This window comes from Oryctolagus cuniculus, chromosome 7, assembly GCF_051225735.1.
Source record: "Oryctolagus cuniculus isolate XC-2025 breed Fujian yellow rabbit chromosome 7, ASM5122573v1, whole genome shotgun sequence".
NCBI classification, from domain to species: Eukaryota; Metazoa; Chordata; class Mammalia; order Lagomorpha; family Leporidae; genus Oryctolagus; species Oryctolagus cuniculus.
In genome coordinates, this window is record NC_142873.1 from 61213523 (window position 1) to 61226404 (window position 12882).

At 55.1% G+C, this 12882-nt stretch overlaps 1 protein-coding gene across 1 annotated transcript; it reads left to right on the forward strand.

Moving 5' to 3' along the window:
* Window positions 1-1847: 1847 nt before the first annotated feature.
* LOC100339996 (glutathione S-transferase Mu 1) lies at window positions 1848-7142 on the forward strand. Its single transcript, XM_070077923.2, has 6 exons — window positions 1848-2079; window positions 2648-2729; window positions 2821-2920; window positions 4177-4272; window positions 4353-4463; window positions 6284-7142. Exons 3-6 carry the CDS (start codon window positions 2873-2875, stop codon window positions 6359-6361), a joined length of 333 nt encoding a protein of 110 aa, XP_069934024.2. The 5' UTR covers window positions 1848-2079; window positions 2648-2729; window positions 2821-2872; the 3' UTR covers window positions 6362-7142.
* Window positions 7143-12882: the final 5740 nt, after the last annotated feature.

The following is a 12882-nucleotide window of genomic DNA, read 5'->3' on the forward strand; positions in this document are numbered from 1 at the left end:
AAACAAAACAGCACCAAATTTGTAAAAGAAATTTTTAATGAAGATTTATTTGTTTTTCATTTTATTTGTAAGGAAGACAGAAATCTTCCATCTGTGAGTTCACTCCCCAAATGCCTCCTTTCCAGCCTTTAACTATTAAACCCAAACACTTTTATTTAGAGTTCCACTCACCCGATCTCACATATTCATTATGTCTTATAAAAATAAAAACAAAGCAAAGTCAACCACAGGTCAATTATTTGAATTCCTCTTAGTTTTGAAATAGTCTCCTGACAACAAATATTCAAGCTGGCAAGCAGGCCTTCGTTCTCAATGTCACTCATCACCGTGCCTTAGAGGTCATTGGAGGGGCAGCGTTTAAGACCCCACGAGGGATGTCTGCACCCCATATCGGAGGGCCTGAGTTGGAATCCTGGCTCCTCTTCAGATTCCAGCTTCCTGCTAACGTGCACCCTGGGAGGCAGCAGATGGTAGCTCTTGTACTTGGGTCCCTGCCACCCACGTGGGAGACTGGGTTTGAATTCCTGTCTCCAGCCTGTGCCCTGGCCCAGCCTGGGCTGTTTGGGGGATTTGGGGAGTGAAGACAATGATGGCACATCTCTCATTGTCTCCCTCCCTTTCAGATGAGAAACTTTTTTCATTAAAAACATGTATCATCTGTGGGCCTGGACAGCTGAGGGTCTGGCCTGGCCCCTGCTGCAGCCCTGCGGGGAGTCTCCCAGCTCTTCTCTGGACACCAGCCTGGGCTCCCCTGCTTCAGCAGAGGGCTCTCGTCCTTTCCTAGGTATGCTCTCCCTCCTTCCTTCAGATTAGCTCCTGGGACGCTGCCCACGCGGTCACAGTGCCGGTCAAGGAGGCCAGCTATCTGACAACAGGATTCCCAGCCTCCTGGATTCAGATTCCCGGACTGGGTCAAAACACTGGTGAATGAACCGTAACTCTTCATTGGGTGACCTTAGAACTGGATGCCCCAAATTCCACAAGGGACAACGTGAATCAGTGTTTTCCTCCTCCCTCTGCCCCGTGTCCAGCATCCTCTTCCTTCTACCGCTCCTGCCCTGGGCGCAGCCTGAGGCGCCTTGGCGGTGCCCGTGGCAGGTGCACACGTACACGCCCGGTTGGGGCACCCCTTGTAAGCCTGATCCCGGCAGCTCGAGCTTCCCAGAACCCAGGGGTGCAGACGAGCGATGCCAGCAGAGGCGGGAAAGGGGCACTGCGACGCTGTGTGGAGCCTGGCTCTCACTGCCAACTCCCTGGACCCAAGGAGAGGGAGCCGGGGAGGGAGCCTCTGGGCCGGGCTGGGGAAGCGGCGAGCCCGGGCTCTGCGTTCGGCCTCTTGGGCACCCAGCCCTCGCTCAGGGATCCCTGGGGGCTGGGAGCTGACTTGGAACTTTCTGCTCCCTGCGGGTGGGGCCCAGCGCCGCCGTCCAGAGCCAGGGCCAGGGGATCTGAGGAGCCACAGAGCTGGAGAGAGCACCAGGGGGGCGGGACGGTCGCCAACCCCGCCCCCTGCCCGCCCTGAGTATCTGGATAAAGCCCCAGGCCAGTCCGGCTGAGATCCATCCACTGATCCTCAGCACCAGCAGCCCAATGCCCGTGACCCTGGGTTACTGGGACATCCGCAGTGTGAGTGAGGTGTCCACCCGGCGGGGGCACGGGCAGCTGAGCAGCTGGGGCAGTTCCAGGCTGTGGTTCCTGTAGGACCTGTGAAAGCCTCTGCCTGAAGCCCTCAGGAGCTCCCAGGGGGAGCGGTGAGGTATTAAGTGTAGGGTGGAGGCACACCTGGAGCAGGTAAGGACAGCCTTGGTAGCTCACGCTCTGACCTCTGCCCCTTCCATCCCCTGCAGCTGGTTCTAGCCATCTGAATGCTCCTGGAATACATGGACTCCAGCTACAAGGAACCTGCCTGTTTTAACCTCTGCCCAGCCCCTAGGTGCTGACACCTAGCAACCGCTCAAGGCCACCTGTTGCAAACCTTTGCCGCCTGCACCCGCTGGAGCTGAGCCTGCCCCTTCCTCTGGAGTGTGCACTTCAGCCTCCCAAAGCAGGGTGCTGGGAGGCAGTGCTGAGCTTGGCCATGTTAGTGATTGGGACTGGTCTTTGGTGAGCCTTAGCATGTAGGATCCAGGGTCCTAATAGACCTCTTTGACCTCAAACCTGAACTGTGCAACCGAGTAGTTCAGATCTGGGTTGCCTGTATCCAGAGAAGGGAGGATCTTGCCCCTGACTCCTCGAGAGGGTCCTGAGGGAGAGGGCTGCACACTGGGGAGGTTTGCTCTCACTTCATCTAATCCAGAGTTCCCAATTATGATCAAAGCAAGTGGCTGAGTGAGAAATTCACGCTGGGCCTGGACTTTCCGTAGGTGCACGGCACAGGATGGAGGGGGAGGGGTGCAAGGTGTCTGTGTCTACATCCCCGATCCCCTCTTTGAAGGTTTAAGGAGCACAGCCCTCAGCCCAGCTCCTCTTCCTTCCTGGTTGTCTGTGCTGCCTTTCTGTGATGTTCTGTGTCATAGCTCACAGAGTGTGTGCTTAGAGCCTGCCATGGGCCGGGCACAGAGGGTACCGGGTGTCCCGTCTGTCCCTGCTCGGGGAAGGGGATGCTGGGAGCCCGGGAGCCCAGCTGACTGCCCTGGTCACCACGCAGCTGCCCTACCTAATTGATGGGACTCACAAGCTCACGCAGAGCAACGCCATCCTGCGCTACCTGGCCCGCAAGCACGGCCTGTGTGAGTGGGGCTGGCTGCAGGGCGGGGGCGGGGGGCGTCCCCTGGGTGTGGCTGGGCCTGGCCACTTAGGTCTCTGTGGTGTGGGCTGCAGGGGGGAGACGGAAGAGGAGAAGATTCGGGTGGACATTCAGGAGAACCAGCTGATGGACAACCGCATGCAATTCGCCATGATGTGCTACAGTCCTGATGTTGTGAGTGCCCTCTGGGTTGGATGTGGCGGGGTATCAGAGTTGCACTCTTTTTTTTTTTTTTTTTCCATTTCATTTTTTGACAGGCACAATGGACATTGAGAGAGAGACAGACAGAGAGAAAGGTCTTCCTTTTTGCCGTTGGTTCACCCTCCAATGGCCGCCGCGGCCGGCGAATCACGCTGATCCGAAGGCAGGAGCCAGGTGCTTTTCCTGGTCTCCCATGTGGGTGCAGGGCCCAAGGACTTGGGCCATCCTCCAATGCACTCCCTGGCCACAGCAGTGAGCTGGCCTGGAAGAGGGGCAACCGGGTCAGAATCCGGCGCCCTGACGGGGACTAGAACCTGGTGTGCCGGCACCGCAAGGCAGAGGATTAGCCTATTGAGCCACGGCGCCGGCCCAGAGTTGCACTCTTGTTTTCTCATCTGAACTGGTCCTGTTTGCCATTAAACTCCCTGGGGTACTGCTTCTCCAAGAAATTTCTTATTCAACCATCACATTGGTATTGTTACCCCAAATGTGGTGAAATAAAATCTTTGAATCAATGTCCACAATCTCAGGATACAATCGTGATACCCCAGGGTCAAAATTCAGTTCTTACACATGATGTTTGCTTCAGAATCCCCTTTGTGTCTAACCTTTGACCCTGGCCATGGGCTGTCTTTCCCAGCTGTTCCCACCATGTGCCAGCGCCTGGGTACAGAGTCCCAGTACATGAGTAGCAGTAGTTCAAGATGGGGCGTCATCAGATGGGTGCCCTATCCAAGGACTGTCTCTGTGCCCCCCACAGGGATAAGAGTAGTTCTCTGATGGGCAGCCCAGGTCAGCCAGGGACCTTTGTTCCTCTCCCTCCACCCCTCAGTGTCGAAGTCTCCTCTTCTGCATCTCTGCAGATACCTGATCCGCTTCTCTCCTGAGATCTCTCAGTTCTTTGTCTCTTTGCTTTCTCCCCACGTCTGAGTCCAGGGCAAGCCGGTGCTCATAGCACTCCTGGCTCTGACCCTTAGAGGTTCTGTGGACTTCAGTGGTGACAGGTTCAGGGACAGTACTGGGTTCCTCTGTGACTTCCCATTGCTGTGAGAGACAGGGTGTGGTACCCAGTAGGTGTCTATTCAGTGCTGATGAACGAAGTGGAAGCGGGGGGCACTGCCCAGGGCCACTCTGCTGCTCAGCGCTGGCCAGCGGGGCCAGGCAGCACTGGGCGGTGCCTGTCTGCAGGGCTCTGTGTCTGAGGGTGGTGACAGCTGATTCTGCCTCAGGAGAAGCTCAAGCCCGAGTACCTGAAGGGGCTCCCTGAGAAGCTGCAGCTGTACTCGCAGTTCCTGGGGAAGCGGCCCTGGTTCGCAGGGGACAAGGTAGAGTGGGGGTGGGGGTGGGGCAGAAGGAGGGGGGGGTCTTCCTCTGGGACTGAGCTCTGTCATCCTGGCTCCTGCAGATCACCTTCGCCGATTTCCTTGTCTACAACATCCTTGACCAGAATCGGATATTTGAGCCTGGGTGCCTGGACGCGTTCCCAAACCTGAAGGATTTCATGTCCCGCTTCGAGGTGACCCCCTGAGCCTCCTCCCCCTGCGCTGTCTTTTCCCTGTTCCCGTCCCTCCATGCTCAGAGTCCTGGAGCTAAAGTGCAGCCCAGCTGGGAACTGAGGACCCAGGCTTGGCGTCTTATGTCAGTTGAGTCAGATGGATCGAATGTCCCTCCCATCTTATTACGGTTCTGTGATTTTAGAGGGTGACTGAATTGGCCACTAGCCCAGGGCAGCCCAGGCTGTGCTGGGCTCCCTACAATCCCTTGGCTTCTATAACAACAGTCATTGGTTCTCACAATTTTGTAACAAAGGATAAAGCTCCAGGCCCTTGTGCAGTCTTATCTCTCATCCCTGGACTCAACGTAAGAGGCAGGGCTTTGAGCAGTGTGTGTGTGTGTGTAGGTGGCACCAGGAGGGCTGTGACAAGGTAGGGTGAATGTTCAGTATGTGAGGAAAGGACGGTGCCGCTGATCTCCAAGGAGCTCTGTGCCTCTCAGATCCTGGTGTGGAAGCACTGAGGTCCCGGGACAGCTGTTGGTGCAGGTCCTTTGTTTACACCTCTGTGCAGACCACATTGTTAGAGTGAAGCACAGTGTCAGGCCCAAAGGGACCAGCAAAGGCAGCAGTGCTGCAACTGACGGTACTTAGAGAGCAGCCAGCACCCGGATTGGGGGAGGGGTAACACCATGTGGGTACTTGGAGCAGTCTGACCTCACACATGGGGTCACACTCATCACCCACAGTCATCTTGTTTGCTCACAACAAATCCTACTTTATCACCGATTTGGGGATTAGAGGCATTTGTCAAACAGGTTTTTCCAGTCTACGGTCTTTTTCCTGGTCCACTCCCATCCAGAGCTTGCCTTCTCAGCACCTTCTCATCAGCTCTGGATCAGGTCCAGGCCTGTGGCCTTGGTGATTCTGCAACAGTCGGCTCAACGCTGTGATCCCGGGAGGAGAGGCAGAGATTAGATCTGTGTGCGACCCTGCGGCCCAAACAGGCCAGGCCCGTTAGGTCCAGAACACCGTGCACCCCCCTGAGTTCTTTAGGAAGTCCCTGGGCACGGCTGTCCTGGTGTAGAGGACTTGGCACATGCGTGTCCTGACTTGTGTGTGGAGCAGGGCTCAGGACGAGGGGCTGAGGCAGTGAGATTGGGCGCAGACGCTGAGTGCAGGAGTGAGGACTTCCTGCGTCCAAGGGGGAGTGGGTGGAGCCTGGCCTGGCCTTGCTCTGCTGCTTCAGCTCCTCCTGTTCCCTAAGTTCAGGGCTTGCAGAGTCACTGGGTGAGGGCCGGGCTGCTTTGCAAGCTGCCCTGGCATGGGCTCAGCCCCTTTGTCCCGTTGGCCATCCCTCCTGTGTGTGCAATCCCAGGGAAGCCAGCAGCCTCATGTGAGAAGGAGAATGTTTGTGCAGACGGGGGTGACAGCCTTTGTGGGGTGGGGAGGTGGAGGCAGAGTGGGAGAGAGACAGAGCCAGACCGTGTCCTGCCCGTCTCCCTGCCCAGTCCCTTAATCCCGAGGAAGCAGCTGACCCACTGTGACACTCGAGTTCCCTTCGGGTGGAAGGTGGCCAGGAACAGACCCTGCGGAGAGTGGGGTGGGCTCTGAGTCTGCACCGTGCTGTCAGCCTCTCCTACCCATAGTTCTCATGAAGGCAGGACGTGAGTCGTAAGTAAGGCAGCGTGGACCCAGCAGGGCTGTGGTCCTATGAGACTCCCTGCAGCCAGTGAGGCCCTGGGCAGAGGCGCTGTCGGGGTCCTGCGTGATGCGCTGGGGCTGCCTGAAGCCCAGTGGGGCCGCAGACCCTGACTCCTTGTGCTTTCTGTTTCCAACTCCAGGGCCTGCCGAAGATCTCTGCCTACATGAAGTCCAGCCGCTTCCTCCGAGTGCCTGTGTGTGCAAAGACAGCAAAGTAGAGGGTAATATAGGGCCCTGGAAGGAGGTGGGCATGGCGCTGGGAGCTCAGGTCTCCCAGGCCCTCCTCTGGCTTCTCACCCCATTCCCCTTCCAGCCCCTCCCCCATCAACCTGCTGGCTGCCTGTGTCCTGAGCCAGCCCCTCCCATGAAGGTTCTGGCCAGGCTCAGCCCCCACCCTTCTAGCCATGGGCTCTCTAAGGCTGCTCTTCCCACACTAAGGTGACCCCACGGTCCTCGTCTCTTTGTGGGCCCTGTCTGAGCTCCCCGACTGCAGAAAGATGGCTGTGTCTGGGCTGCGGCCCTGCTCCCCAGCAGGGTCTCCCCAGTGCTGTCTGGTCCCCAGGAGGGCCTGACCTCAGCCAGGGCCCTTCTTACCCCTGTGATGGGCTGGACTGGGCGCTGACTGTGCAGACCTTGGGGGGGTTTCTTTGTTCTGCTGCCCACAGCAGGGGCTGGGTGGGGCAGGATTAGTGTGGGGGGAGTGGGTGCTCAGGCAGGGCTATGAGGGACCTTGTTCATTTCCGGGCCCTCTCCATGTCGCTCTGCTCCTCGCCCTGGGTTTCTCCTCTGCCCGGGTTCCTCGTTCCTTCACCCTGGAGGGAGGGCGCCGAGGGCCACGTGCAGCCGTGCCGTGGTTCTGAGAGCCGCTGGGCTGATGGGGACTGGGCTGAGCAGGCTTGGGCAGACCCCTCTGTCACCTCCTCCCGGAAGCTTTCCCTGATACAGATGCTCTCATCTACAGTTTCAGGATGTTTCTCAATAAAACATCCCACTGTATAATCATTGTTGTCTGTGTGTATTTTAAACCCCAGCTGAGTCACAGACCCATGGAGGAGGCATCCCTCTGTGTCTTACCTGAGTCCTGTGTCCTGGTGCCTGGCATATAGGAGGTGTTCCGGAAGTTTGGAAATGTGGACGAATTCCCTCGCAGAAGCCTATGCCAACTATGCCAGCTGTCACACTTCATGGGGGCCTGGTGCCCTGGGAGGAGTTTCCCTAGTCAGAGGAGGTGTAGAGTAGCATGCAGAGTTTGTAAATGTGCAGGTACTGTAGTCTGAGCCAGCATCTGTATCAAACAGCAGTTGTAACACATCATCTATTCTGCGCTGTGCAGTCCCTGGGGAAGAGCTGAGGGTGCTGGCAGCTCTGCTCCGCAGTGTTCAGCAGGGGCCCTGCACCGTGCTGAAAGGGAAAGCCTCAGGCCCTGGTCCAGGCTGTGTCTCCCAGCCCAGGACACCGTGGGAGAGCCAGGGCGTCAGCAGTGTGTACGGAGCTGGCATCTGCAGGCTGAGACGAGGTAGGATTGAGGTTCAGTGTCAGAGTCACAGACGACGCTCGTGTGTGATCTCCAGAGCGTGGGTGCCCGCGTGGGGAAGCGCTGAGGGCCCAGGCCGGCCGCTCGTGCTGGGTTTGAGGGCGCACCTGGGAGCCCTGTTAAGCGGCATTGTCCCGAGCTGTTCACGGGGGGCACGTTCCTTCCCTTCCTCGCTTTGTTCCTTTTCGTGGCCACGTGTCCTGTGTGACATGGGCAGGTCCCTTATTTTCACTCCTCTGCACTGACCCTCTGCTCTGGGGGAGGCACGGCACCAGGCACGGTGGGTCGTGCCAAGGTGACCCCGTGCTGGGGAACTGCAGGCACAGCAGCTGGGCAGGCCGTGTGGCAGCACCTGCGTGCCAGCAGCACTGCCTGGGCCCCACCTCTCTGCTAATCACGTCCCAGGGCAACGCGTCTGATGGCAGCACAGCCTGGTTTATCACAGACTCAGGCATTGAGGCCACTGTCCCACCTCCTTTCAGCCTAGAATCAGTTACCCATCCCACCCTCCCACCCAGAGCTGCGCCTTCTCAGCGCCTTCTCTTTGGGTCTGGCTCAGGGTCAGACTTGCAGCCTTGGAAATGATGAAGGGCTGGTTGTGGGAGGGAGTGTTTACTGGGGACGCTGAGAAAGACAAATTCCAAAACTCTTTTGTAGTTTGTTTCTCTCTCTCTGCCTTGAGGCAGGAGACAATGCAGGGCTTATTAGAAGCTCAGAAAAAGAACTTGCAAGTTTGAGAAACTCTCTTTGCAGCTGTGTATATATAGGATAACGTTAGCAGGCTACACAGCAGATGACTTCAAATCCCCACTAAGGCCCCTCCCCAAGAGCAACCCATATAAAATCACAGCCCTGGTTATCTTTGGGGCCTAAAGTCTCAGTCTCAGTCTGAGCTTTGGTTCTTGACCAGCTTCTACTCCCTTAAGATGTGTACTTCCTCGGGGCTGGCGCCATGGCTCACTTGGTTAATCCTCCAACTGTGGCACCGGCATCCTATATGGGTGCCAGTCTGGTTCCAGTTGATCTTCTTCCAGTCCAGCTCTCTGTTGTGGCCCAAGAGGAAAGTGGAGGCTGGCCCAAGTGCTTGGGCCCCTGCATCTGCATGGGAGACCAGGAAGAAGCACCTGGACCCGGCTTCAGACTGGTGCAGCACCGGCCATGGCTGCCATCTAGGGAGTGAACCAACGGAATGAAGAGCTTTCTCTCTCTCTCTCTCTCTCTCTCAATCTCTCTCTCACTGTCTGTAACTCTACCTGTCAAATTAAAAAAAAAAAAAGTGCACTACTCCTATCCTAAACCTTAGCTGCTATACTTGTTGCTTGTGTGAGCATCATGTAATTCATTATCCGAGACTCAGAAGAACCTGTCTATTGGTGCATGTTCTTCGGCCTGGTCCCTGGGCTGGGCTGGAGGCGGGGAGGGTTGGGTAGCGGGAGACTGGGCTCTGTGCCCGCTGGGGAGGTCAGGACCTCCTGCTTCCGGGGCAGTGATCAGGGCCCCGCCTCGCTGTTTTCTGCGGGTTTACCTCCCTCTATCGATTTTCATCCAGGATTTGCTGAGTCGCTGGGTGAGATCTGGGCTCTCTGCCAGGCACACGTGCGTGCTCTAAGCGTCCTTGCTCTGTAAGAGTCCCCGCTCCGGGTGCGAACCCTGGCAATCCCGGAGCCTCCGAAGAGAGAAATCTGTGTGGACAGGGACTGACGGGCTTGCTGTGGAGGGGAGCAGAGAGCACACGGGGCAGAGTGCAGCTGGGGCTCAGGCACAGCTGTGCATCGTGGGGAGGCGGCTCTCCTCCGTGCAGCTCAGGTTCCCTCCGGGTAAATATAGACCTGAACTCGCAGGGCGGAGGAGGGGACTTTCTGGGCCTCCACGGCCGTCTCCAGTGGGGCAGCCACCTTGCTCAGTGCAGAGTCTCCCTGACTGCTGGGTCCTCTTCAGGAACGACCTCAGTCGAAGGTCCCTGAAGAGTGAGCTCCCCAGGGCCGTGGACCCTAAGGAGACCGTGCAGTTCTCCAGGCATGGAGCCCGCGGGCAGGCAGCTGCCAGGGTCCTGCCGTGCTGGGCCTGCACTGGGGCTGCTGGAAGCCCGGAGGGGCTGCAGACCCTGAGCTCTGCCCTGTCCCCACTCTCAGGGCCTGGAGGAGAAATCAGCCCACATGAAGTCCAGCCGCGTCCTGGGAGACCGGGGATCACCGAGGTGGCCATTGTGGGACAATAAGTAGAGTCCAGAGAGGCCAGTGAGGAGCCCGCGCTCAGCCCGCTGCCCAGGGCCCTGGGGTGCAGCTGATCTTCCTGTATCATAAGCTTGGTTCCTGTCCTTGGTGACACATCATAATAATGAGGACAAGGTTTGAGAATAAAGGGAACAGAAAGTAATGTGTCAACAACCAAGGACAACAGCAGATAAGCAATCTTAAGAACTACAGAACTGCTGTCCTGCACGGCGCCGGCCTGGCACTTCTGCAGGTGCTGAAGCCGGTTGCAGGTCTGATAACAGATATCTCGGCCTCGGCACAACTCCCTGGAAACTGGGTCCGTGGCTTGACTGCATCATGAGCAGGGACCAGCAGAACGTTCTGCAAATCTAAGCGGCTACAGAGTGTTTTCTGGCTGGAACCTGAAGGAGGCAACGTATGTGTTCCGGATTCCAGTGTTTCATCCACCAGGATGAAGCCCCCTCAGCCTGTGCCCTTGGTTATTTCTCCCCCTCACAGTCTGCTGCAAGGAATTTCAACCTCCGGTCTTTTGGCCTGGGAGGGCCAGATGATTGCAACTTGAACCAACTTCGTCAAGGCCAGGTTCTGGAGTTCCCAAGCAAGCATTCTCTATCCATTTGAACAGATACTTGAGGGGGTCCCAGGCTGAGTAGTTTGCTTTTCATCAGAATGTGAAAAGAAACAAAAATGAGTTTGGTTACAACTTCCCCAGCACCAACCCTTCATTCCACATCTGTGGAATAGGGGCTCTGACTCCATTCTGACGCCTTGCAGCCGACATAGGAGTCAAGGTCTGAACCTGCGTTTGTCAGGACTCGTGTTGAGTTTTGATGCTTTTGCAGCAGCTTCACGGAGATTGCTGATCAGTCAACAGGTCACTAATCAGCACAGAGCGGCCACTTGGGGAGTGAACCAGCAGATGGAAGACCTCTCTCTCTCTCTCTCTCTCTCCTCTCTCTCTCCTCTCTCTCTCCTCTCTCTTTCCTATCTCTCTCTCTCCTCTCTCTCCCCTCTGTGTAACACTGACTTTCAGATAAATAAATAAATATTAAAAAAAAAGAAATAGAAGCCTTTGGCATGGCAAAATACATATTTTTTCAGTTCTCTCCTTTAACAAGAGGAGGTCAAAGGTATTTGCTTACTCGTTAGTTTAGATGTCTATTTTCAAAGGTTTTGTATACAAAACATAACCATTTTAAGCCCTAAGTGAAATCCTGATTTTGTTACCAGGAGTGTTAACCTTAACTTGAAAATTTCTTTCAAAATTGACCTGATTTATCTGGCTGAAGAGCCCACGAGAGTATTTTAGGCATGGAAAGCCAAGACATTCTGGCAAATAAAATAAAATAAAATAACTAAATGAAAGAACGTCCACTTTGACTATGACCTTGTCTAAATATGATCAGAGTTGGCAAACTCAAAAGGCTTCCATAGCCTTGGCAATTCATAACAAGAGCCTAGGGAGATTACTGATGCTATAAACAAGAGTGTCAATTGTTAAATCAATAACAGGAGTCACTGTGCACTTACTCCCCATGTAGGATCTCTGTCCTTAATGTGTTGTGCAATGTGAATTAACGGCATAACTAGTACTCAAACAGTACTATACACTTTGTGTTTCTGTGTGGGTGCAAATCTTTACTTAATATATACTAAATTGATCTTCTGTATATAAAGATAATTGAAAATGAATTTTGATGTGAATGGAATGTGAGAGGGAGCAGGAGGTGGGAGGGTTACGGGTGGGAGGGAAGTTATGGGAGGCGGGGAAGCACTGTAATCCAAAAGCTATACTTTGGAAATTTATATTTATTAAATAAAAGTTTTTTAAAAAGAAAGAAAATTGACCTGATTTAAGATCCATCTAGGAGAACAAATTTAAAAACCAATTTTCAACTCCTTGGAAGTGGGGGTTTGATAATGCAGAGACTGTTGGAGCCAGGGGGCTTCTTTCTTTCCTTCCTTCTTTCTTTCTTTCTATTTTTCTTTCAAAGGTTTATTTTATTTATTTAAAAGGCAGAGTTAAGGCCGGCGCCACGGCTCACTAGGCTAGTCCTTCGCCTGCAGCACCGGCACCCCAGATTCTAGTCCCAGTTGGGGCGCCGGATTCTGTCCCGGTTGCTCCTCTTCCAGGCCAGCTCTCTGCTGTGGCCCGGGAGTGCAGTGGAGGATGGCGCAAGTGCTTGGGCCCTGCAGCTGCATGGGAGACCAGGAGAAGCACCTGGCTCCTGGCTTCAGATCTGCAGGGCGTGCCGGACGCAGCACCCTGGGCAAAACAGCATTTTGGAGGGTGAACCAACGGAAGGAAGACCTTTCTCACTGTCCCTGTCTCTCTCTCTCTCTCTCTCACTGTCTAATTCTGCATGTCAAAAAAAAATAAAATAAAATAAAAGGCAGAGTTAGAGAGAGAGAGAGGGAGAAATACAAAGAGATCTTCCATCTGCAGGTTCACTCCCCAAATGAACACAATGGCTGGAGCTGGGTCTGGTCGAACCCAAGGGACCAGGTGCTTCTTCCAGGTCTCCCATGTGGGCGCAGGGGCCCCAGCAGTTGGACCATCTTCTGCTGCTTTCTCAAGAGCATTAGCAGGGAGCTGTATCAGAAGTGGAGCAGCTGGGACTTGAACCAGGACCCACATGGGATGTCTGCATTGCAATGGCAGCTTAAGCCATTACACAACAATGCCGGTCCATTGAGTGCCTATTTCTTAATTTTTTTTTAGATTTTTTTTATTTATTTGAAAGACAGAGTTACAGAGAGAGGTAGAGACAGAGAGAGAGGTCTTCCATACGCTGGTTCACTCCCCAGATGGCTGCAATGGCCGGAGCTGGTCTGATCTGAAGCCAGGAGCCAGGAGCTTCTTCCTGGTCTCCCACACAGGTGGAGGGGCCCAAGCACGTGGACCATCTTCTACTGCTTTCCCAGGCCACAGCAGAGAGCTGGATCGGAAGAGGAGCAGCCGGGACTCGAACCGGCACCCATATGGGAT